The sequence below is a fragment of the Sciurus vulgaris genome (genome assembly GCF_902686455.1).
Source record: "Sciurus vulgaris genome assembly, chromosome: 9".
NCBI classification, from domain to species: domain Eukaryota; kingdom Metazoa; phylum Chordata; class Mammalia; order Rodentia; family Sciuridae; genus Sciurus; species Sciurus vulgaris.
In genome coordinates this window covers 36,283,635-36,311,455 of record NC_136469.1, presented here as the reverse complement: position 1 = coordinate 36,311,455, position 27,821 = coordinate 36,283,635, and the positions used below count along the sequence as shown (strand labels likewise).

General features: G+C 34.7%; 1 protein-coding gene across 2 annotated transcripts in view; it reads left to right on the top strand.

Annotated features, from left to right (window-relative positions):
* The window catches only part of GASK1B (golgi associated kinase 1B), a 49,610-nt gene extending 22,081 nt beyond the window's left edge, over positions 1-27,529 (top strand). For both annotated transcript variants that reach the window (XM_079153546.1, XM_079153547.1), the window contains exons 4-5: positions 19,546-19,772; positions 23,982-27,529. In XM_079153546.1, the coding sequence (XP_079009672.1) occupies positions 19,546-19,772; positions 23,982-24,189 (435 nt within the window). In that variant the 3' untranslated portion in view covers positions 24,190-27,529. The remainder of the gene's footprint in view (positions 1-19,545; positions 19,773-23,981) is intronic.
* Positions 27,530-27,821: the final 292 nt, after the last annotated feature.

Genomic DNA, 27,821 nt, shown 5'->3' with positions numbered 1-27,821 from the left:
GCCATATCTCAAATAATTTTTATGAATTTGTTTAATTTGTTTATTATTAATTTTTATTAATTTGTTTTTATAAGACCATATCTTCTTTTTTTACTTCAACATTTAGCATCATAAAATGTTTATAGAAATATGTTAATTAAAAAAGTTTATTGAACAAATGAATGCAGCAACGAAGGTCATTTATCATGGTATCATTATAAATAGTTGTTATTTTGTACACAAGATTGTTTCTTATCAATGACACTGCAAATTTTATTTTAATGTCAGAATATATGCTTTTTTGAAAATGGCATTCAGGAATGTATTGGATGAATTTTGTGAATAATCTTAGACAAATTAATCCCAAAGCAAAGTAAAATCACTTCCTCTCTGATACTCGAGCAAGGGCAAGGGAATACAGAACCCAGTTGTTACTTTTCTGTATACAGCCTTTTTTTTTGTCTCACCCAGTTAACAAATCTACATTCACAAAGGCTATGCCATTTACTGGCTCTGTAAAATGTGAGAGAGACACAAGTAACCTTTTATTCTTGAAGTGTAGGGGGTATGAACTTCATAGACTAAAATTCTCCACTGTTAGGAAGACAAACAGAAGGATTCTAGAGAATGTTTGAGTTTCTAAGATTTGGTCAAACTTCTCTCCAAAGATTATATAAATTAAGAGGAACAAATTCAAGATGTAGAATATTGCATTCTGATCTAAGGGACATTGTAGTATGATAGTTAAAAGAGACTCTGGGAGCTTCCGGGCAAAATTTGAATCCTGTCTGTGATAGTAATTTCTTAGCCTTGAGAAGTCCCTGAACTTCTCTCTGCCTTGGTTTCCTCATCCGTAGAAACAGGACAATTATAATGCCTATATACAAGGTTATCGAGAGGATTAAATATTTTTACATGTAAATAAAGCAATTAGAATAATACTTGGTACATAGGAGGTCACTAAATTTTAACATATGACAAACAAATTGATCGTCCAAAAATAACAATAGAGGCAAATAAAAATTAAATAAACTTATTCTTTAAATTGCAAGTCATTCCAATAAGTTCCTACTTTTTAATACTCTGATGGTCTTTTATACCTATGTGGTAGGTCTCAGTCTATTAGGGTTTAACTATATTTGACTAGTCTGTTTTCTCCAGTAAGCTGTGAATTTTGCAAAGGCAAGACCCTGTCTTATTCAACTTTGTAACATTTCTGTTAGCAGAAGAATGTCTGAAAATGTCACAAGTACTCAGGGAATCAGTTTTGGATGAAAGAAAATTACCTAGTTATATTAAAATATTAAACCCCAGGTGCCAAATACGAAATGTTAAAATCCGAAGAAATAAAAGTGTAGTTGTAATACAGGAATAAGTAATTTTGTTAAAGGGAGAGACTTAGAAGATTAGAAAATAAAAGACTAAAATGAATAGAAAATGTTCAACATTTTTGCTATTTAATGGTATAAGTAAAATATATTTTCCAAGAATAGCTTTTTATTCAATGAGAAATTAATGGGTATTCACATAGAGGGGACCAACAATCTTGGGAGATACTTGCTTTCACCATCAGCAAAAAGCATTACATAGTTCTTTCCACTTAAATTTAACAGACTCTTTTAGGTTGTTATATGTCCTAGATACTGAGCAGTTTTACTGCTGGTGGTTAAAATATCAACCAGACCATCTCTCTGCCCTCAAGAGTTATACAATCTAGGTATAAGAGAAAAATAATGATAGGCTATATTGAGTACCATAATTAAGCTTAAAATTTTGCAGAAAGAAATAAGGTGCTGTCAATTCTTGTGGAATTAGAGGTTAGAGAATGTGAACTGAGAATGTGAAACTTAATATTGAAATGAAAGAACACACAGAAATCTCGTGAGCCCAAGGGACAGGAAGAGAGTTTAAGAGAGAGGGATCCTAGCAAAGGGCTAAAAGTGTGAAAAAGTTCATTGAATGGGAAAAATGATGCCTACATAAACTTCCTGTTTTCTAAAGGTAGTTTTGTCTCAGATAGTTGTGAGTAATAAACTTATGTTCAAACATTCAGCAAGAAACCGCAATATGAACTGGTATGTCTTTTTTCCCCAGAGTGGTCTCTTTTCTGTTACCTCTTCCTTCCTCTTAATCTGGCTTGTAAAGATCATTTCCTGAATCTAATGAATTTGATTAAGAAGTGTTAATCTTTGACCTCTTCCCTTCTCCTTTGATCCTGTGGGTTGTTTTTTCCATTTAATGCTATGATAAAATAAAAGTTAAAATTTCAACCAACTATCTTCTAAATATGAGGGAACTTATTATTTTTTTCCTAAAAGGATATTTGTTTCTTCAGGAATTTTCTATGTACTAAAGAAAGAGTCTGATTATGGCCTTCTGGAAGATTCTGAAATTCTTCCACACATTCCCTCCTTTTCCTCGTTCTGCTCAGTGATAAGGGTCTCACTTCTAGCTTTCAGAAAGAGGAGGGACACAGGAGGGACTCTGAAAGCCAGATGCATAGGGCTTCAGGGTCTCAGACATTGGGATTTCAAATAGTTGGGTCAGTCTTATTGTTTCACAGAATGAGAATATTGCCAATCTAAATGACCTCCAGCCATGTACTTATTGATCAATCCAAGCAAGAAACTGCTATCATTTCTCACTTATTTGCTAACGAATAACAAGAGATGATGTAGTCAGATAATGTCTTGACTTTGAGTGGCAAAGAGATTTTGGGTTTAGCTTTGGCAATATTGGTCAGCATGATGAAATGACTGGGATTTGGTGAGCAAAGATTGCTGAGGATGAGAGGGTTTAGAGAATTATAATTTCTGCTTTTTTTATTTTTTGTTGAGGTATCTTCCCAATTTCTTTTATGAGAAAATCAGACTCTGAGTGGTTTGCTTGGTTACAGGGAGTTTCTCACTAAGGTAAAAGATCTAGGGACTGTGTGATTCTAGGCATCACAAATGACAAACTTCAAACTTTTTGGGTGTGGGCATGCTAAGAACTGAAACGAATTTTAATTGTTATAGAATTTTAACTGCATACAGATAACTTTGTCAGTGAAATTGAAAATTATTTCAGTATTGATGATGCTACTTGAGATAATGAATGATGCTACTTAATACGATCATGTTATCTCATCTAAAAAGGCCTAAGAAGACTTTCAAAGTTATAACAACACAATTTGATTTTTCTGAGTACTGCTCAAAATAACACAGCAAACTGGACAAAATACTTGATATTTATTGGGTGCCTAGAATGTTTTCTTGCTTTTTATGTTTAAGTGTATACAGATAAAGAAGTGATGGAGAAGAAGTATACAGATCGACTTATGAGAAGAGGAAACAGATTATTGCAGAGAAAAGAGTGTAAATGAAATAGCTAAACCATGCCAAGAAATTGTTGTTATTAAAGGAGGGTTTGAGCTATTTTAATATTAGATCCAAGAAGATTTATCTTTATTTAATTAATTTTATTATAGTATGTTTAATTTATGATTCTTTATTTTTTAAATGAGTCATCATTTTTGAGTAAAAAGCACGAAGGTTATCGTTTTTATGCATGCATAGCTAAACAATTTCCTTTAAATAGCATGTGGTCACTTCAGCAGCTCCAACTTGATGTCTGGAAGCAAATCTGTCACCTCATTCCCTAATGATTTGCCCTCTTGACTTAATCTATTTCTATTCATGATATTACTTTTTTTTAAATCTGCCAGGTATGAAAAACTAGTCACCTTTTAATCTTCCTTTGCTCAGTGCCTCATAGTCAAGTAGCAGCAAACTTTGACAGTTCCTGAAAATCACCCGTCACCTTTTCCTTTTCATTCTTATTAATGCTACCTGCATCAGACTTTCATCAATATGGTCAAAGTGTTGTAGGAGACTCACAACTGATCTCCTTGTCTGTAGTCTTCACCAGATGTCATTTAAAGTGCAAATCATTGCTCAGTTGATCTTTCCTACTTCCCTTTTAATCATATGTCCTTTATCAAAATCTCTAAGGACTTCCATTTGTTTGGAGAATAGTGCATTAAATTTATTGTGGAGGATTAGGGGTAGAACACATGCTTGGCATGTGCAAGCCCTGTTCAATCCCCAGCACCATCCCCCCAACAAGTGGAAAAATTAAACATAACAAGGTATTATGATGAGCTCTCATGCACCTATCGCTCAACTGCAACAGTCATTGTTTCATCTCTACCCTGTCTACTTCCTATGCTTTGTTAATTTGGAGCAAGTCAATGACATCAGGTTATTTCATCTGAAAATATTTCAGTATGTACCACTAGAAAATGAGTACATTATTACACATAAGCGTATTATAATACCCCAGAGAAAATGTAGCAACAATTCCAGTCAAATAAGTAATCAGCGGTCAAATTCTTAATTGTTTCATAAATGCTATATATTTCAGTTTATCTGAATCAGAATCAAATTAAGCCTACCCCTGTGATTGACTGCTGTGTTTTACATATAGACTCTAGTTCTGTCACTCCCCCCCGCCCCATTCTCATTTACTTATTGAAGAAACTAGACCCTTTGTTTTGTGGAGCTACACTCTGGATTTTGCTGGTTGCACTTCTGTGGTGTGGTGACTTTTTCTTCCCCGTGTACTATATTTTTGTCTGTGGAATATGTACATTGGTATTAAATTTAGAGACTTAATAAGATTTGCCTTTGATTTATTTTGACAAGCCTTCATTATAGATAGTGCTGCATTCTTTTATTGGGACACACTTAATATCTAGTTATTTCATGATATTAGCCATTTTCATGCTAACATCAATGTGGATCACTCACATTGATCCAAGAATTCACCAGGCATTGGAAAGTGGTGATAGTCTAGTTATATCCTACTTTTTCACTTAATATTTTTCTTTAAAGAAAAATTCCCCCGAATCTCCTGTTTGATTGTCCAGTGGAATTGTTTATACAGAAAAAAAGATCATTGCTTTTAAGAAATGCCATAACCTGGCCTTCTAACTTCTTTTCCATCTGGTCATCATTGCCTTGTGTTTTTTTTTTTTTTTTTTTTTTGTGTGTGTGTGTGTGTGTGTGTGTGTGTGTGTTTTGTGTTGTAGAGCATGGTCTATCTGAAGTCACGTTTCTGGCCTGTTCTCCACTGTAGTACTCCTCCTAACACAACCTGCCCATACTCAAAGTCCAGCTCAGATCATTGCTCTGCAAAGCTTTCTGGAACTTGCTTCACTGGATTAAGTGCCCTTCTTCTGAACATCTCAAATTCTTCAAATGAGTGTATATTGTATTTAATTTATAGAGAGGTGACAGAATGTTGTACATGTAAAATAGATTTGAGTTCAAATTCCAGCTTATTTAATAGTAGAGAGTTCATAATTTCTCAGAACTTCAATTAATTAATTAATTTGGTGCAGCAGAATGAACCCAGGACCTTGTGCATGCTAAACTTGTACTCGACCACTAAGCTACATGCCTAGCCTCAATTTACTACTTCTTTTAATGGGAGAATAATTCTACCTCCATTGCATCCTTATTATGAAAATAATGTAAAATAATGCACACTTCTTATTGTAATGCCTGGCAGATATCAAGAACTCAATCAGCATATCTACAACCAGTCCATTTATAAAAATTTGAATTTCATATATATATAACTATCATAGCTATTATTTTCTGAATCTCCAAGAATGATGATCCCTTAATAATAGGGATCATATTGGTATTTCTTTGAATTTTGTACAGTGTAGAGATACTTGTTACAGCATCTGGTGCTGAGAGAAACCACAGGACCATATAAGACCAGTTTCCTTGGACCTGTCATTCTGGTCAGTTTGGGACAGGGACTGTCATTTTTATGTAGAAAGAAGGAACTGCAGAGTACCTCCTGAAATATTTGTTAACTGTGGGGTTCTCAGCCTACAGAATTTATAAAATAATTGATATTTCATTCCTGGATTGTGTTCCAAGGTTTCTATTCTTTTTAATCAATGATAAAAAAAAATACCAAAGCATAAAGACTAAAAAAAAAAAAAAAAAACCATTTCTCCTTTCCAGAATTATTCTCTGTCAATATTATTTTCATACTTGCATTTAGTCTTTAGAGCTATAAAAAGAAGTTGAAGTTCCCTTGGACTCATGTCACCCTCTGCTGTTCTGCATTTTCTCCTTATAAGTCATCCCTCTAATGAAATCAGTACACATCTTTCCAGTCAATTTAAAGATCATTTTGCATGCATGTATGCATGAATCCATGCATAATAAGTGGATATCTGTGTGTGTTTTAAAAATGTACCTACTGTAAATGCAACTGACTATCTGTATTTTTCTTCAAATTGCTGTTCCTATGTATTTAACTATTAGGGAAGGACTTAGTATAGCCAACTGGATGCCTGAAATAAGGGTGTGGTAGGAGATATTAGAGAAAATCTATTCCTAACATATATCTATAAGGAAGCAGCCAAGAAATATTCCCAGACTAGAACCAGAATCTTAATGTGATGGATTCTACAGAGCATATATTTATTGCTTTTGGGCATTTTAACATCATATAAAAGGCTTTGGCTTTGCAGGTGTTTATTTGAATAGTTTGCTTTATAATTATTCTATTTTTCCTGTTGGCATCATTCAGTACTTCTTATTTTACTTTATAAACAAAACCAGGAATTATGGACATACAGGAAATTGTTTAAGGGATTCAATTAAACACATCTGCATGAAGGGATTTCTATGTTCTATCTGGACAATTCCTACAAAGTCTGTGGGCCTCTGTCATCATTTGAGATTTTGCAACTTGCCTTTTGAATCTGACAAAATGTCATTTCCATGTCTGGGAATGAGTGTCCTCTTGTTTCTCAGTGGGGTTCCTTCCCTTAACTCGATTGATCTGCACATCTCATTCCACTTTAACTGTCTACAGAACACATCCCATTTCCACATAGAAATGCCTTTGAATTTAACTTTTCAAACATTGTCTGATCTAGGAATTCTGAAAAATCTCCCTCTGCAGAAGGGAGTTCCTTCTGAGTATTAGGCCTTCTCAAAACCTTGGGGAGATTGGGAAACCAACATTAGAATTATATGGGTCTATACTTAGTGGAACTTTCTCCAGTGCTCAAATTCCATTCCAGAATATCACAGTTTGGGAAAGTAAATACAAAGGCATTGATCTACAAACCTCCCTTTTGACTTTGACATTATTTTTTCTAGTTGAGACATGATTTTGGGGACCATATTCTCTCACTTCCCAGATTTTAGCTATTTATTTGTTTTTGCATGTTGGGAACTTTGAAGAGAAAAATTGGTTGAGTCACACTGTGCTATGTTTGCCATAGAGCCATAGCTTGCTAGCTAACTGGTCTCTGCAATCAGAATATACTTCTCTGGAGTCCAGCACACTTCTTTTTAAGAACAACCTGTGACTCAATGCATATCTCTCTTGTTTAGGAGCACATGATTCCTCAGAATTTTGTGTATTCCTTTTTTATGATAATTTTTTTAATTTTTAAATTTGTTCTAATTAGTTATACATGACAGTAAAATGCATTCTGACACATTGCACACAGATGGAGCACAGCTTCTCATTCCTCTTGCTGTACATGGTGCAGAGTCCCACTGGTAGTGTAATCATACACATATATAGGGTAATATCTCATTCCACCAACCTTCTCACCTCCATAGCCCCTTCCCTCCCCTCATTCCCTTCTGCCCAACCCAAAGTTCCTTCATTCTTCCCTTACTCACCCCCCATTATCAGTCAGTATCTGCTTATCAGTGAAAACTTTCAGCCTTTGATTTTTGGGGTTTGTCTTATCTCACTTAGCTTGATATTCTCTAGCTTCATCCATTTATCTTTCTTTTTTTCTTTTTTTTTATTTACTTTTTAAATTATTTAAACAAATGGGATACATGTGTTTCTCTATTTGTACACGGAGTCAAGGCATACCATTTGTGTAATCATAAATTTACATAGGGCAATGTTGTTTGATTCATTCTGTTATTTTTTCCCTTCCCCCTCACCCCTCCCACCCCTCTTTTTCCTCTATACAGTCCTTCCTCCATTCTCCCCACCCTCCTTATCCCTAACCCTAACCCTAACCTTAACCCTAACGCTAACACCTCCTTCCCCCATTATATGTCCTCATCCGCTTATCAGCGAGATCATTCGTCCTTTAGTTTTTTGAGATTGGCTTATCTCACTTAGCATATTCTCCAATTTCATCCATTTGCCTGCAAATGCCATGATTTTATCATTCTTCATGGTGGAGTAATATTCCATTGTATATATATGCCACAGTTTCTTTATCCATGCATCAACTGAAGGGCATCTAGGTTGGTTCCACAATTTGGCTATTGTGAAATGAGCAGCTATGAACATTGATGTGGCTGTATCTCTGTAGTATGTTGATTTTAAGTCCTTTGGGTATAGGCCAAGGAGTGGATAGCTGGATCAAATGGTGGTTCCATTCCAAGCTTGCTGAGGAATCTCCATATTGCTTTCCAGAGTGGCTGCACTAATTTGCAACCCTACCAGCAATGTATGAGTGTACCTTTCTCCCCACATCCTCGCCAACACCTATTGTTGCTTGTGTTCTTGATAATCGCCATTCTAATTGGGGTGAGATGAAATCTTAGGGTAGTTTTGATTTGCATTTCTCTTATTACTAGAGATGTTAAACATTTTTTCATATATATGTTGATTGCTTGTACATCTTCTGTGAAGTGTCTGTTCATTTCCTTAGCCCATATGTTGATTGGATTATTTGTATTCTTGGTGTGGAGCTTTTTGAGTTCTTTATAGATTCTGGAAATTAGCACTCTATCTGAAGTATGAGTGGCAAAGATATTCTCCCACTCTGTAGGCTCTCTCTTCACATTACTGATAGTTTCCTTTGCTGAGAGAAAGCATTTTAGTTTGAATCTATCCCAGTTGTTGATTCTTGCTTTTATTTCATTTATCTTTCAATGTCATAATTTCATTCATTCTTCTTTAAGGCTAAGTAATATTCCATTGTGTATATATACCACATTTTCTTTATCCATTCATCTGTTGAAGGGCACCTAGGTTGGTTCCATACTTTAGCTATTATGAATTGAGCTTCTGTAAACATTGATGTGGCTGTGTTACTGTAATATGCTGATTTTAAGTCCTTTGGGTATAAACCAAGGAGTGGGATAACTGAGTCAAATTGTGGTTCCATTCCAGGTTTTCTGAGGAATCTCCACACTGCTTTCCATGGTGGTTGTATCAATTTGCATTCCCACCAGCAATGTATGAGTGTACCTTTCCCCTCACATCCTTGCCAACACTTATTATTGCTTGTATTCTTAATAATTGCCATTCTGACTAGAGTGAGATGGAATCTCTGTGTAGTTTTGATTAGTATTTTTCTAATTGCTAGTGACGATGAACATTTCTTCATGTTTGTTGATCAATTGGATTTCTTCTGTGAAGTGTCTGTTCAGTTCCTTAACCCATTACTGATTGGGTTATTTATTTTTTGGTGTTATGTTTTTTGAGTTCTTTATATATCCCGAAAATGAATGCTCTATCTGAGGTACATGTGATAAGGATTTTCTCCCAATCTTTAGGCTCTCTTCACATTATTGATTGCTTCCTTTGCTGAGAAGCTGTATTCCTTTTTAAAAATATTTTCCTAAAATTTTTAATTGATGCATAATACATATGTGTACATATTTATTGGGTACAGTGTGATATTTCAAAACAATATGCAATGATCAAGTAAGGGTAAGGGTGAATGGAATATTCATTGGTTTTGAACATTTATCATTTGTGTCAACAAGTTATTTTATGAAATGTACATTTAATTGTTGTCAACCATAGTTAAATCTTACTGTGCTCGAGGACATTATGTTCTTCCTCCTCTGAGTCTCTACACCCTGTGCCCATTAATCATCTTCTCTCCATTCTTCCTTCCCCTAACACTTCCTAGCTTCTGGTTAATGATATTAGTCTACTCTCAACTTCAATAACATCAACTTTTTGACCTCCACAGATGAGTGAGACCATGTTGTGTTTGTCTTTCCATTTAATATAACATCATTTAATATAACATCCTCCATTTTTATCCATATTGTGGAAAATGAAAAATGACAGAATTTAATTTTATATGGTTGAATAATGTTCCATTATGAATGTGTACCTCATTTTCCTTATCTATTCATCCATCAGGCACCTCAGTTGGTTCCACAACTTGGCTATTGTGAATAGTGAGGTAATAAACATGGGAGTGCAAATATCTCTTTGACATACTGATTTCATTTCCTTTGGACATATACCCACTGGTGGGATTATTAGACCATATGGTAATAGAGATTAATATATTTTCACTGTTTACCATGCATTTACAGAGATTATTGGCATTAATTGTTCTAACGCCTCATCTGTATAAAATGTAGACCAGGAAATTGGTTGACCTTGGTCTTTGCCCTTGTCTCAGTCAAAGAGAAATGTCCAGTGAAATATGTTGTGTTCATAATTTTATATTGCTTACAACAAATCAAGCATTTCTTGATTTTCTTTAATTATATAATTAATCACAGTACAGCATATATTTTTTAACTATGTTATTTTTGCTTATTACCACGCTTGCCACAAATATTTTAGGCTGTGCCAAATTGATCAGAAGCATAGTTAGTAAACTTCAGTCATTAAATCTAAATATTTATTATGTTCTCAAGCACACTAGGGTTTAAGTATGGTTGATAATGATATTAATCATACACTTCAAAATAACTAGTAGAAACAAATGTTAGTCAGTGGATATTCCATTTACCCTTACTCTTACTTGATCATTACCTATTGTTTTGATAACACATTGTACCCAATAAATATGTACAAATATGTATTATGCTGCTGATGAGATCAGGGATTTGAGAATGCCTATGTGATTCTATATGTAACTATTTGATTCAAAGATTGTTTGAATATTACTTGAACTAGCTTTTGGAATTGGCTTCTACACTAACTGTGTCTAGACTCAGAGTGGTGAGGGTTAACTGAAGGCTGGTTAACCCAGTGCAAAAGTGGGATAAGTATTCTGTTAGTCCCATGCTCTTCCCACATTTATGTTGTTTATGACACAATTCACTAAGAGATGTATGGAGCTTTGCGGAATCATGGTCAAATTGAATGGGACTGTTTGTAACAATAGATTTTTGTTTTTTGTTTTCCTTTTCTGGGAGCCCATGGAGTCACTTATTTTTATAATAATACTAAAAGACTTTTTCTGTTTTCATTTTGTACTGATATTTGCATTAGTGGGTGAATCTGTCGATGTCAGTATGAATCAAGATAGGCACTATACTACTGGTAGTCAGTACAATCTTGGCTATCACCGTACTCAGAGAAAAAAACACATGAACTAAATGCCAGATTCACTTAGGAGTGTCCTTTATGAAGCAATAAAACCCATCAATATCACTTAATGTTTATCCATAAGTACATATAATTTTACTATCCTAGGTGACAAGATGAGAGGAATGTATGAAGCTTATCTATTGCATCTCTCAGTGCAGTGTTTGTATCAAAAAAAAAAAAAAAGTACTCATGATTGTTGGAATTTAGAGATTATATTCCATTGAAAATTGAAATAAAAATTGTACTTCTCTTAAAATTTTTTGGTGAAATATAGCAATTCCCTCTTGAGGAGGTTAATTATGTTGACATGTAATGTTATTTTTGAATGACTTTTTAAAAAAATTCTGTTTATCTTTAATATGCCACATAACCCTCATAAATGATATCTCTTAAGGAATTTTTAATTTTTAAAAGTGTCAAAGTGTCCTGAAGCCAAAAGTGTATAAACCACTGCCCTAGGTTCACTTTTCAGAAATAGGGTCCCCTTTGTCTGCGTAGTAAGTCCCTTGAAACTTCGAAGGTATTACATTTTTGCGATTCTAAGATTCTGAGATTTTAAGATTTTTGAGATTTATTTTATTTTATTTCCACAAGAGACTGTTCAGGGGGAAACAAGGAATACAGACTAATTAAAGACTTTTTAGCAGTTAACTATTTGTACTATGTGAGTGAGCTCCCAATAAGTGAGCCAAATGAAGCCAGTATGCATTCTTTCATTATTTTTCAATAAATACTTATTAAATTTGTGCACTTCACAAAATGTGATGTGGAGAGGGAACACAGAGAATTATAATTGGAGGCATTAGTCTGTAATCTCCATGAAGCCAAGAACACTGTCTTGCCTTCCATGGAGGCAGTAGGTAGGTCAGGCAGATGTCTGTGAAATCCACATTGGTCACTTATTTCTTCCTCTTAGGCTACCAGTTTGGATTATTTTGATTAGAGACTTTATATTATGAAGTATATTAGCATTGTTCTGGGGTGTCTTATCAGGTTACCTAAAGGGCTTTGTTTATAGCAACTTGTTAATTCAAGGAGCAGAGAAACCAGTACATTTTAGAATGGGAAATTCTATAACATATGTAAAAATAATTTTTGAAAAAAGTTTAAAATATTTTTAATGATCAAAAAATAATCAGTCTGTCAGAATTAATTTATTGAAAGAGAACCGAGTTCCATGAAAAAGTATGAGTTTAAATAGCTTTAGGATTTGTTATATTTGATTCTGTTAACTATAAACAGTGGCATTTTGCTGTAACCATTGTTTACCTTATTTTTATCAATTTCCTTTTAATAAAATCCCTATTATTGGGGAAAATAAAATTGATGGAAATTCTATGAAGAAACTATTAATTCACAGTAAGTTAAACAAAAGACAAGTTTCCAGAGATAGTTTTCTTTTAGATATAAATGAACATGATTCTTAGCTTATTTATAATCTTATTTAATGACAAGTTAAAATAGTGTCTCACTACATTGTAAGAAAGCATTTAAGAAAATTTTATTATAAGCTTATTCCCATTTAAGATTTATTTGTGTAGTATAAATTCATTATATAAATCAGAATCATTAAATGTAAAAATTATTGTTTTTGTTTGTATGCTTTTTTAAAATCTTTATAGGAAGGTGGGTGTGCCTTTGGCAAGAGGTTATTTTCATGCAGTTCTGTTTGTTCAAATTATAGAACATGAATTTTCCTGTCTTAAAAATAGATTGCCACTTGCTTAGTGATTCTCCCTAGAGTCTGAGGTAGAGTGATGCTTGACTGCTGGTACTTATCCAGAGGTGTGGTGTATGGGTTTAAGCATTGTATCCATCCAACCAGATCCCCAGGTCCAAATATATCATGGTATTAAAAATATTTGTATTTATCCATAAAGAAATACCACTATGACTTGACTTGTGATTCAGTAATATTAAAGAAAGTAGAGATTCTTTCTTGAATTGGCATATATTGATATTTATTTTGTAAATGTGGAATCTAGAGAGAGAGCAATCAATGATTGCCATTTACAGAAGCAGAGGCACAAGGAGCCTGTGCTTTTTGCTAGATGTATATGTGGAAGGGACACTATTCACATTTCTCATTGTTCATCAACTGCTCTGCCAGTCATATTTGCATGCTTACTACTGTAATAGGCACCTGTTGTCATGGCAGCAAGGAACAAAAATGATATCCATTGTTTCACAAGGTGAACATTCCCAAGTGGTCCAGGTGCCAGTGTGGGAGAACACAGTGGGCTTTGGCTCTTCGTAGCTCACAGAGAGGCTCCATCTGTATTGACAAGTGTCCTAGGGACTGTGGGGCTTGTCCAACATTGCTCTTCCCTATGACCTGGTGTACCTTTACACACACCTTAGGCTACTAGGATTCAACTCTAATTACATTTGTAAACTTGTAACCATACACTGATGTAAATCCAGAAAAACTCATGTACAGAGATATTCCAATTGCATTGTGGAACATTACGTTTCTCTAATTTTTAATGATTACTTTTTAAAACAAATTAATAGTCCACATGGAGAAGCATTGGTCTAACATACTGTTTCTCTACAGATTTCTTACCTTTATGCTTTTGCCTGTTTTCTAGCTAATACTGCCTGGCTCTTAAAACCCAACTGTAATCACCTGTCTTTCATGAGTTTTTCCTTGAACTCATACAATGAAGTTCTTTGTGTTTTTGTTAAACCCCTTACAACCAATATTTACTGAATGCAGTATCATTTAACATGCAGTACAAATGTGCTTGCTTTTTTGGCAGTATTGCCTGGGCCACTCCAACTAAGAGACAGGTCAGGAATGGCTAGACGCATGGATCTCAAAGTCATGAACATCTGGGTTTGAATTCTGAGTTCTGCCCTTTATGAGCTGAGGGTTCTTGGGGAAGTCAAATAACCTCTTTGTGCCTCACTTTCCTGATTTATCAAGTGGAACTATTGGTACAACCTATCTCTTAAGGTTACAATGAAGAGTAAAAGAAATAATACATGACACCTGGTACATACTAAGCACTTGATATATGGCTATTATATTTTTCATTATTAATATTAGCAACATATTTAGTATATTTTCTTTTCATTTTCATAGTTTTTAATTGAAATCATATATAAGATGAGTTTATTCCTGTTCATCTTAACAGATTCTTCCTTATATCTGCCCTTTTCCTTTCCTATTCAGTGAGATTTGACTTTCCATTCAAGGATCTTCTTGTGTCTTAGTCCAGTTTTAGCCTGGTGACAACTTCCTTGCTGGGGTGAATGCCTACATGGATGGTTGTGCCATTAGCCCTTTCCCGCTGTACCTATTCAGTGTACATGCTGGTAAACCTGGACTCTTTGCCAATATGCTGACCTTTATAGTGTTTTTGGACAATATGAACTTCACCATCCTTTTCATCTGAAAGGATGGGCATGAATGAAGCACTGTACTTTTGCTTTAGCTTTTTGAATAAAGTGGAAGACACATCTTCCTGCAATTGTGGGGAGGTACATCAAAATGCCTTTTATGGTTCTTGCTTTGTTCAGAAGTCACAAAGCCCCTGAACTTTATTTTGGATGTTGTTGTTTCAGTGATGGCCACAAAAAGGAAGAGCTAATATATTTTTATTGCCTTGTTTGGGCTTTGCCTGCAATTCATTGTTTAATCACATTGTTTTGAGGAAAAAGAAGCTATAAAGAAGCTAACCCAATTACTTGATAGACTGATTTTTGGAAACACAGCTAGAATGGGTGGTGTGCACGTGGTTTGCAAGTCACTGGGTTTCTGTAGATTTCTAATGGGTCTGGGGAGCCAAGTCCTTAGAGTCTGGGTGCCCTCATTTAAACCTAAGCAAATCATGAATCACTCATAAGATACTTTTTTCCTATTAGCAAAACTAGGGCTACAAAAGGAAAATGGAATTAAAAACTTCAGAAGGAAATATATCTAAAAAAAATATACACTGGGTCCCTCCCCCCACAATTGATTGGAATACCTGGATTTTTCTTAGTATAATTTTAGTTAGATAAACACTGAAAAGATATATTTTACTAAAAAAGGAAAGGCTGATTTTATGGAAAATTGTGGTTGGCAATCTTCTTCATATGTGGAAGAGCAATTTTTCAAAAGTATTTATTTGTTTTAAAGAATAAGAAGATGTCAATTCAGTACGACCATACTGGTGACTAACACTCACAATTGCTTAAGTGACAAAATTCATACCCAAATAGCCTTCTTTGTAGGATAAATTAACAGAGAACAGAGGCATACAGATACAGCACACAGATATGAACTACAATGCTTACTCTTGTAATAATTAAATGATTATTTTAATGTGTGCACTAAACAAGTATATTGAAACCATGTTATGGATTCATAGCTATGTAGGATATGCTTTATTAGGCTTTAAAAAATAGGTAAGCTGTCTTAAATGGAAGCAGGAATATGTTCAATATATAACTAAAACAGCTGCCAACCAAAATGATACTGAATTTAAGGAAGTGGATTATAGTTTTGTGGTCAAATCATTCCTGGTATATTGAATAGGAATTCAGAGGATGACTATAAAAAATTCTGAGAAGAGTTAGCATGATTTAAGAGATATAGAAGCACTTGCTAGACCCTGGCAACAATACAAAGACATAATTTAGTATATTTGGAAGATAAGGAAAACAAAGTAAGATTATTTGAGACCTCACAATCTGATTTTGCATCTCTGGGTATACATACACACAGACACACACATTCAACATGTGACTAAAATAAGCATTAACATTTTGTAGAAGAGAAGTTGAGCTGAACACACACACCCATTTTTAATAATGTCTGCTAGACATGAATGGCACAACAGTTGGCCAGGCAAATGGTAAAACCATCACAGACTGTTGAGTGATTCAAAATTAGATCACAGAAAGAACTTTAAAATATACTGTAGGAAATAATCTAATGTTGGTAAAGCAAAAAAAAAAAAAAAAAAAAAAAAAAAAAAAAAAAAATTAGTCTTTTCCACCTCTATCTTTGAATATTTTCATGTCATTTGAAAATAGCAATATACAGAATTTATAAAAGTATTAAAGGTCAGGACCTAATGAGTATATTATTTAACATTAATATATTTACTATGCATGGCTTTTGCTAGTTTGGGTCTGAAATGCCCCCTGAAGGCCCATGTGTTAAAGGCTTGGTCCTTAGCTTTGCACTTTTGGGGGGTGATGGAACCTCTAGGAGGTGAGGCCTCATGGGAAGAAGTGAGGTCACTGGTGGTGTGTCCTTGAAGGGGATATTGGGACCCAGTTACTACTTCTTCCTCTCTTTTGTTTCCTGGACATGAGGGGAGTGGTTTTGCTTCAACACATTCTCCTGCTGTGATGTGCCATCCCAGGCCCAAAGCAGTAGGTCTGATTGACCTAAAACAATGAACCAAGATAAACCTTTTCTCTTTATAAATGAATTATCTAAGGTATTTATTATAGTGATGGAAAATGAACTAACACAGCTTTTTTTGAAGAAACAATACAAATGTAGCTATGTCCTAGTCCTTTCCCCACCACTGTGAAATCGACAATGAAGGAGGTTAGGTTCAGAGCCGTTTTAAGATATTTGGTAGATTTTTGTCCTTAAGCATTAAATTCTAAACACATATAGTTAATATAATGGATCTTATTGTTTTGACCAAAATTTAAAAAGATTTTTTTCTTCATTTACAAATGTTTTGACGTTAATTGACATATAATTGAACATGAGCATATGGTGATGGAAAAATTTTATAAACATTCTTTGATAATAATTAATGTTTATAAAGGGAAAATTGGGCAAGAAGGTGCTTCTAGAAAAATTATTTTTCATGATCTCTTTGACCTTAAATAGTTGGCAATCAGATGCAGTCTTTTTTATAATTTGATTTCTCATACATTGAATGACCTGGAGGTACTATATGAAATGAATGAAATCATTTGAGGAGAAAGGCTAAATAAAATTTTCTAATAGTTTTAAATTTATGCTTTTTTTTAATTCCATGTACTCTTCTATCCTAGTAATTTGTTTGAGATACCTGGGCTCACCCTGCCTAGGCTGATGTCAAACAAATGTGCTTTAATCGGTGGTAACATTGTTATCTGGAGTGGTCATTTAATTTTGCAAACTTCAAAAACTGGGCAAATGATCTTCCTCTGTCTTCTGGACGCAAATGAATTTCGTATCAAGTGGCATTCTCTGAGAACAGGAACAGTGACCTTTTGGATAAACCATTGGTTAGACTTATGGCCCTACAGATGAGCTGACTGAAGACAATCCCTATTGCTCACTGACCACCCCTGCCATATATCATCAGCTTTACAGAAGCTTCTGAGAAAATTGGCCTGTGATAGCTTCTCTTCCAGTCCCTGCTCTTCAAAGCATGAAATTTGACACAAAATCCATTTACATTCAGAAAACAGAGAAGAAGTTCATTTGACCAGTTATTGTGTGGTGGAAAGGCAAAGGTAAATGACCACTTCATTTTCTTTGGAAGTAGTGAAGGTGAGGAGGTGCTGGCCATGGGGAACATTTGCATTGTTGTCCAGTTCACTGATGGGCTGTAGTAGATATTCAATCAATGTTTATTGAATTTTAATGTGAGATCATTCCCAAGTAGGCTGAATTTTGGCACTGCATTTCTGTATTATTTTCTAAGTAGCTCACCTCCCAGAGTAATCAGCCCTATGGGGGCAGCAGAAACACAGAAAGAAGAGAGAAGCATGGGAATTAAATGTCAAAAGAATAGAAGTGTCTAACCATATTTTGAATTATAAACATAGATACAATATTTGGTCTCAAATATTCAATGTAATGTGCTAGGGGTAAAATGTGGAATTTTGGAAACAAACGAATCTGTGCCTATAGCCTAGCTCTGTTACTTACTAATATTCTACCCTGGGCAGTTTACTTAACCTCTCAGAAGCTCAGTTTTTCTTCTTATAAGATGGGGTCATTGCCCTTTATTTTGGAATCTTGTTATCTATGTGTGTCTCAACAATAGCAGCCTTAGTTTTCAATTTTTTCCAGCATTGCTTTATTCAGCTTTCTGGTACTGTAACAAATATCTGAAACAATAATCTTAGAAAAAGTTTATTTGGACTCATGGTTTTGTAAGTTTTAATCCACGGTTGGTCTAGTTGCTTTTGGATCTGTGGTAAACCAGTACATCATGGGTATTGCATGGCAGAGGAAGGGTCTGGAGTCCCAATATCCACTTCAAAGGCACACTATTGTTGACCTAAAACCTCCACTAGGCTCATTTCCTAAAGGATCTACCTCTCCCAATTTTGCCATGCTGGGGACTAAGTCTTTGTCACATGAGTCTTTGAGACCATTCAAAGTCCAAACTATAGTAAGTGTCTCCTAGATGCTTGCTGGAAGGTATACAAACATTTTCATTCATCTTCCTACCAGCTATGCAATGAAGATAGTACCATTTCTGTTATTTTATGATTAAATGGAAAGAGTGTTATAATCTGCACAAGAATGTGGAGCTAAGTGTGACAGCAGAGAATTGACTTTAAATTTACTTAATTCCTAAGTTTAGGCTGATTAATATTTATTTTTCTTTTCATTCCCCAAATGGAATTACATAGTTTTCTAATTAATCTGTTTATCCTCTTCTGTAAGGTAGCAGTTCCTGTTACCCATAATAAACTCCAAGTATCAAAATAGTTTTTATTATTGCTCTCCTATTCAGAATCTACCTCCACATAAGTAATGTTTTTAGTTTTTATTATTGAATCTAATATCTTTCCAATAGACTTCTATATTATTTCAGATTAGCTACTGACATACTGAAGTCCAATGCAATAAACTCGTAGGTCAATGAGATTTTGAATAATCCAACCTGAGGGAGAAAGCAAGATGTTACCTCCTGGGTAAGTAAAAGTACAACAGTGTCTTTTCTTTCCTGAATGGAGTCAGAGATCCTGCTGGCCACGAGTCTGTGTGTGATGTCAGTGGGAACTTTGAATACTTAGGGTGGAGATGCCTAACTTGGATGATCTGATCCTGGAGCTATTAGCAGAAGCTGGAAATGCTTAGAGCCATGGCTGAGTCAGAAGGCTGTGAACCCTGGACTTATTCTGACAGTTGCCTTTAATTGAAGAATTCTGGCAAGTCAGCTATTCAGACAGTACCATCTCTGTGGAAATCTTTTGACTTTCCCAAGTTTTATTTTTTTGCTCAACTTCTTGGATTTTGTTTCTGTTTTCCATTTTCAGATTTATAATCGCCTGGATACAAATTGCTGTGGATTCAGACCACGCAAGGAAGATGCCTGTGTACGGAATGGATTGAGGCCAAACTGCGATGACCAAAATTCTGCGACTCTAGCACACATTATCCAGAGAAAGCATGACCCAAGGCATTTGGTCTTTATAGACAATAAGGGTTTCTTTGACAGAAGTGAAGATAACTTAAACTTCAAATTGTTAGAAGGCATCAAAGAGTAAGTTTTGTGAGGGAATAACATCCTTGGGACATGGCATTTGTGTTAAATGAGTGGTAAGCGTCTGAGAAAACTCACACCCTATGTCCAAAGGATTTAACTATTGAAAGGAACTGTGAATGTGAATCTGGGAGTCGCGGTCAGGAGAAGGGAAGGATGTCCAGAGTGCATAGGGGCATCTATTAACAACCTGCATGGTTGTGTTGCGTGGTCCTCATTATGAAAATCCATATGGGTTAAGATGGAAGACTGCAGGATGCCTGGAATAGGAAGTGACCAAGGAGGAATAAGTGGGTGGCAGAGGCCATGTTATTAGGGCATGTGATAGGACATGGGGGGAGCTAACAGATAATGCAGATATTGCTATGGCAGGATGTCCAGATTCATATAAACTGAAGTGACTTTGTGAGTGCTGTATAAAATTAGAGTCAATCTGGTGTGAGGGGCAAAATATCAAAGGACAGCTGACTATTTAAGTCAAGTAGGAGGCCTCTTTTTTTTTGTTTTTTTTTTGTACCAGGGATTGAACCCAGGTGTGCTTAACCACTGAGCAACATCCCCAGTCCTTTTCATTTTTTACTTTGAGACAGGGTCTCGCTAAGTTGCTCAGGGCCTTGGTAAATTGTTGATGCTGACTTTTATTAGGTAGGAGGGTTTTGGGACACTTGAAAATTCTTTAAATAGACAAAGATTTTGGAGGAAGGTATTTAACATCTAAAAGGGAAGTCTGATGAGAACAGATAAAGGAAGAAGTACTGCTATACTCAGGAATGACCAAGAATTCCGGGGTGATCTCAAAAATCTGGGGACATCTGGCAGGACTTAGAAAGAATGCAGAGTGGAGTGGGGACATATGGGGAACTAGAGGAGTTCTGTTTTGCAGAAGTTAAAAATACAATAGGAAAGTGGATAGAAGCAAAGCACATTGTACACACACGTGAAATTGTCACAATGAAACCCCCTTATTTTGCACGATTAATACGCACTATTCATTGTAAGTATAAACACAATGGGGTGCTTATGGAATACTTGATCTTACAATTTATTTGAAAACGGGCAATTGACACAGTTAATAGTGGCGGGAACCAGCTATAAAGTTTGAGCTATTCGAACCTAGCATGGTAACTGACTATATTTCAAGGTCCACCTTATAGTAGTTGGAACTACCTTCTCTTTGCATCCTACCTTAGTCAGAAATCACATTGACTAGGGCACTGAGGTAAGTTGGAGGCTTACAAATACAGTGGTGCTTTAGTAAAATAGCAAACCAGTTCTGTGAAGTTAAGTGACTGCTGAAAGCATACCAGCAAGTCTAAAATTAAGCCTGGCAAAGAGGCTACGGTAGGAGGACATTAAGTTTGAGGCCAGCCTGGGTCACAGTGAGACATCACCTAAAAAAAAAAAAAAAATAGAATAAAGTTGAGGTTAGAACCCAGTTCTTCCAAATCCAAGCCCAGTATTTTTTCTTGTAATAATAAATGGTGCTCATGCTTGGTAAATATTATTTAAGGCTTGAACGTAGCTTGATAGAGAGTTTGCCTACCATATGAGACCCGGGGTTCAATTTCCAGCGTGATGTAAAACAAAACTCAAAATAAAACAAAAACACCTAAATTTTCATGTTCATAATATTCTGAAGCACATTTTGATTATTCTTCCTGAATGCTATGACTTAGGTAATGTGGATTTTATGTACTTTAAAGATTAAAGGCAATACTATTCCTGTGAATTTTGTGGGACAAATTTGTGAGACAAATTTCGTGAGGTTTTGCCATTTCCTCCTGTCCTATTGACTATTGATACCTGTTCTTTATGCTCTGTTTTTTTTTTTTTTTATTTTTGATATCAGGATTTGAACTTGGGGGCACTTAACCATAGAACCACATTTCCAGCCCCCACCTTTTTCTTAAATTTTTATTTTGAGACAGAGTCTTGCTGAGTTGGCTAGGGTCTTGCTAAGTTGCTGAGGCTAGCTTTGAACTTTTGATCTTCCTGCCTCAGCCTCCTGAGCTTATGGGATTATAGGCATGGACCACCTTGCCTGACTTCATGTTCCGTTTTTGTATTGAAGGTAGAATATATGACAGATTCTGTTTTTTGAGTGTCTAAATTAAGAGAATTTTATGTATAGGAAAATTTACTTTCCTAAGACATCACTTACTTAATTGATATTACAGGGCCTTAAGTTTCTTCTCTGAATTAAAAGTGCCTGTAGAAAATACTCCTTCCACTTCAAACATTCATATAGATATGATACTCTTGTTTGTTCTTTCATAGCAGATTTAACTTCAAGTACATTGTGAGAAACATTGGGTTTAAAGCTAAATCTTTGAATATATAATTCACACATTGAAAAGCTAAAATGAAGACTTTACTAATTCCAGATTTATGCGTTGTATTTCTATTAATTAGTGTAATGCAAAGACCAGTGATATTTTTGTTTTCCTTTATGAAAATGATTAGTCACTAAAGAGACTAATGGTTTTAACAGTTTCATCTCATATATTCTGCCACAGCTAAATTAGTTGAAACACTATAGAATTTGTAAATCATGGATTATTAATACTTTATAGAGTAAAAACACTACTCAATTAATACTGTAGCTCACTAGATTATATTATAAATGCCTTTAGGAAACGCAGAGCACCTTGTAGGCATTATTTAATTCATTCCATGTTTCAGACTCATTAAGCATGCCTAACTCTGTGGCCTTTGGTTTTCCAGCAGGATCAGAATGGCTAAAGCTCATAGATCCCTTGCATCCATACATCCTCACTATGACCCATCAAAAATTGGAAAAGGTGGCTGGGCACTGTGTTGTACACCTATAATCTCAGCATCTTGGGAGGACGAGGCAGGAGGATCGCAAGTTCAAAGTCAGCCTCAGCAACTTAGTGAGACCCTGTCTCAAAAAATAAGTAAATAAGTAAATAAATAAATAAATAAATAAAAGGAAAGGGCTGAGGAAGTGACTAAATGGTTAAGAACTCTGGGTTCAATCCCTGGTATTAAAAAAAAATTTTTGGAAGAGGTACTTAGAGGGTCTGAAATTTTTGGCAATGCATACTCTTTAAGCAAGTATGTATTCTTTTCATAGTTTTAAAGGTACAATTGGGTTTATTTTAAAATTACTGTTAACCATAATATTTTATAATATTTTCATCAATATTTTAATGAAACCCGAGAGAGACCAAATAGAATTTCGTGCCCTTTTAAGGTAATTCAACAAAGACCCTTCTAAATTGGCCTTAGGTTTTCCAGAGAGATTTATGCAATGACTTGGTTTTAACACTTGTTTCACTAAATTTATTTGCAAACAGTTTGTGCAGGTCAGCTTTCCATTACTGTAACAAATACCTGAGATAATCAATTTATTAAAAGTAAGTTTCTTTTGGCTCATGGTTTTGGAGGTTTCATTCCATGACCGATCGGCTCTATTGCTTTGGGCCTGTGGTGGCACAGCATATCATGGTGGGAATGCATGGAGGAGTAGTCCCATCTACCTCATGGCCAAGAATATGAAGAGAGAGAGGTAAAGGAAGAGGCAGGGCCCCATGATTCCCTTCAGGAGTAACCATCTAAAACCTCCCACTAGGCCCAAGTTTAAGAGGTTCCACTGTCTCCCAATAGTACTACCCTGAGAACCAAGCCCTTAATATGTAGGTCTTTTGGGGGGCATTGTAGATCAAAACTATGTCCCACTTTAACCCTCCACTAAATAAAATGCTCCCAATAATCCCAAATGTATTTAGTAAAATGAGAAATTTTCCTTTCTCAATTGTGTAACTTCTACTCATGGAGAGTTCCATTGTGAAACTCAGCATTTTTCTTCTCACATTTCCTTACACAAAATCCCAACTTGTCACTTGTGAGGATACCGACGAGATAGAGCTCAGATTGAGGAAAGTATTCTTGCTTGTCTGTTGGAAGCCTAATTCTATGCCACTCTTCACCTACATATAAATGACCTTAAGTAAGATGTTACTATGTCAGGTTCTGAATGGCTTAGGAAATTCAGTTCACTTGAAACATGAGCTTCTATATTATCATTAAGAGAAGTGTCAGCTTGGCAGTGACGGAAGTGTTTTCATTCTCAAGGTATCATTTGATTATGTGATCTATGCCAGATGAATGAATGGCAGAGCAATTGGGAAAGGACTCATATTTCCAAGCAATTACTAAGAATGAAATATCACATTGTCTTTTCAGGTTTCCTGAATCTGCAGTTTCTGTTCTGAAGAGCCAGCATTTACGGCAGAAACTCCTTCAGTCTCTGTTTCTTGATAAGGTTTACTGGGAAAGTCAAGGTGGTAGACAAGGAATTGAAAAGCTTATTGATGTAATAGAACAGAGAGCCAAAATTCTTATTACCTACATCAATGCACATGGGATCAAAGTGTTACCTATGAATGAATGACATAAAGGACTCTGTCTAGAGTGCTGGATGTGTTTATGCATTTTTGTTTGTTTTTAAATCAAGAATATCAACCTCAAGTCCTTCTAGGAATGAGACAGTATATATGAGTATAATAACATAAATGAATTTAACCAAGTAGATATGATAACTATGAACACCATTTGTAGACTTTAAAAGGTTTAAAAACACATTCAACTCAAAAATATTCATTGATATTTTTGAATGACATGACAAGTGTGTATCAACACCTGGTTATAGAATAGTTCCAATTATTATTCCAACTAGTTTGTAAAAGCACTTGTTATATCACTTAATAGAGCAGTATAAACCTTTAATAAAACATATTTTATGCCTTAGCTGACCAACTACTAATGACTTAGCTGACCAACTACTAATGGGAATGGTTCTTGAGGTTCTTCTGTCGCTGATTGTTAGACCACAGTCCTAGCACTGCCAAAGGCAATTCTACATTGGGAAATTGAGGCACGTGATCTGTGAAAGCGGTCGAGGCTCTAAATGTGTTCTAAATAGATTTGGTTTATGAATTACAAAACCACCGGTATATTTTTTACAGTTTCTAAATAATCAGCCATCTCCAAGCAGTGAGAATACCATTCTATTGTTGTTTTAGAAATTTACTTTGTTGTCAGTATGGAAATATCTTTATCTAACCATGTATATGTTAGTTAGCTTTGATCTCAGTTTTGATCCAATTTATGTCTAGTGTTTTAGAAATTAAACAATTTCTTTTTTTTTGTTTGTTTGTTTGTTTTTGTACTGGGGATTGAACCCAGGGTTGCTTAATCACTGAGCCACATCCCCAGTCCTTTTAAATATTTTATTTAGAGACAGGGTCTCGCTAAGTTGTTTAGTGCCTCGCTGAGTTGCTGAGACTGGCTTTGAGCTCATGATCCTCCTGCCTCAGCCTCCAGTGCTGCTGGGATTACAAGTATGCACCCCTGTGCCCTGGTGAAGTTAAACAATTCTAAAATCTGAAGTTACCTATTGAAAATATAATTAGTATTTTTTTCAACAAATGCTTTTCAAAACTTTGTCATTTTACTAAGGATATAATTTCTGTGTATTTTATTAATAGTAGTGGTTTTTGTTCTATGCAGTTATATTTAATCTGATCTAATTGGTATTGCCCAGATAAGGACAATAGGTCTAAATACTGAATGTGTTTAAATTTATTGTCTAGTTTATTTCAGTATGAGATGTACAAGTAGAATAATTTAAAACTTGACTCTGATCAGTTCTTCTCAATGAGAGAATACAACTACAATCAAAACAATGAATTTGGACAATATTAACCCACAATTAATTACCCCCAAACTTCCTCTGAGAACTTTATAATGAGTTTGGAAGGACTTGAACATAATCGTATCCATCTGTTGGATCTTCATGTTCTTGGAAATTACCCAAGATCATCTTGTATCATAGGTACTCATAAAGAGACTTCAAATGTAGACCAAACCATCATTTCCCTCCCATTCTCACCCATTCTGCTTATTTAAAAGTTGATTTACTGGCTGGGATATAGTTCAATGGTAGAGCCCTTTCCCTGGGTTCCACGACAGCAAAAACAAAACAAACAAACAAATGAAAACAGAAAACAAAGCAAGTAAAATTTAAAAAGCAAATAAAACTAAGGGTAAGTGTTATTTCTTGAGTTTTTCTTTCCCTGAATATTGAAAAATACAAATTATGAATGTTCGTAATAAATTCTATTGTCTCTTTCCTCAATCCTGTCTGTTATTGCTAACATGCAAGGCCTTTTCTGTGTTCTGATCAAGGGTAACTCTATATCATTGTGAATTAGAGCCATTAAAGACATTAAATTACAGGTTGGATTTTAAAAGAACAAATATATAAATTTTAATTTATAAAAACTTATAGCATGTTAAGTACAAGAGCAGATGGGCCAAGGAGAGGGATCATTTGATTACCAATTTATAACTTGTCTACTCAACTTCAAGTACTATACTTAGTAACCTTATTTGCTGCATATATCTTCTGCAAGTTGATCTTGGATAATTATTCTCTGATTTTCCCCATATGGCCTCTGTTGCCACAGATTCATAGTACTTTTGGTCCATTGAGTTCCCACTCTTCTCTGCTTTGCACCTTCTCTCATAAATCATTCTCTTAATTAAAAATTAGCCTAACAAAAGTTTAGAGACTCAAATTCTCTTTAATTGAGCTCCTGATGTGAAATAACTGTTTTTTTGGTTTTTTTTTTTTTTTTTTTTTTTGCAAGTTGCTTATACCTAGTCTTATCAAGGTAACATATTTGGAAATAGGCTTTTTAATAATAGAATTTACCATCTTAATCCACATTTTTGTGATACTGAGGATAGGAATTGCAGGCTCCTTAGAAGCTATCTTTAATGTGGTCTTAAGCTACACTGCTGCTGGTTCTACTGTCTGTGAATCTGACTATATTTGCCTTTAGTTATTCCAAAATACCTAATACAAAGTGAAAGGTCCAAGAACATATTATTTTAGCAATATTAGAATTTTAACAATGTATTGTGTTTTGTAATCAGTGAATAATTCATGATGTATTATTTTTGAATAATGGATAGCTGAAGGTTAAGTTGTTAATTTTAATAGGTAACTTCTCTAATTGAAACAATGAGAACACTGTGCATTTCAAATCACTCGGATTATGCTGTAATTTGGGCCTCATAAACAATTATGTAGTTTATTTATGACATAACAAATTTTAAATAGAATAATTTTTCATGGAAAACATGCAAAAACTTACTCTGTGTGACTTTTTTTCTTTAAGCTAATGAAATGAAAGCAAATATATATCATAAAAATCTAATAAAATATTAGATAGTAAAAACCTGTGTTATTTTTGGTAAGTGGGTTCATTTTCTTTTTTGGAGATGGGTAAGCTTTCAAAAGCTAAGTATAGAAGAACATTTGTTACCTCTATCCACGAATAAAGAAACAATTGAATAGTAAAGACCTTTACTGAGTAATATTTGTGTGGGCCTATATTTTATATCATCATTAATGATAATTATGCTTTCTCTCAGTGTGGTGTGTGTGTGTGTATGTATATACATTGTCACATAAGGGTGACAAGCAAATTGGTTAACATATAATGTATTCTAAGAAAAGTTTACTTTTCTTGGTGTGAGTCTTACAATTATATTTAAAGTTTTACTCATTCATATTAAGTTTATTGGGCACCTAGAGAGCTTATCAAAATATGTCTTAGACTTATCCTTAAAATATTTAGAATCTTTGGGCTTGTGTAATAGCCTGTTTATTCTGTTGTAAGTATGCATTACTATGCATCTAACAAATAAAATACCTAGATTTAGATCATTTATACACTCTTATGAAATTATAATGTTCATCTGAGCATAGAATTAAATAAAGTTCATGTGTAGAATTAGTTTGAAGAACATGGAAATTGTGCTTGGGTCAAATAAAAATGATAGGGATCTTTTTCTAAAAATTAAATAGTATAGTCAAGAATCAAGAACTTTCATTTATGGGAGATAATTTGACTTGTCAGAAAAATTATCTGAATCTGGTCTTGATTTTCTACTGAATGAGCTATTTAATAGGTTTGGGGGGCAGAGGTTAACGGGGATTTTTATTACATAGAA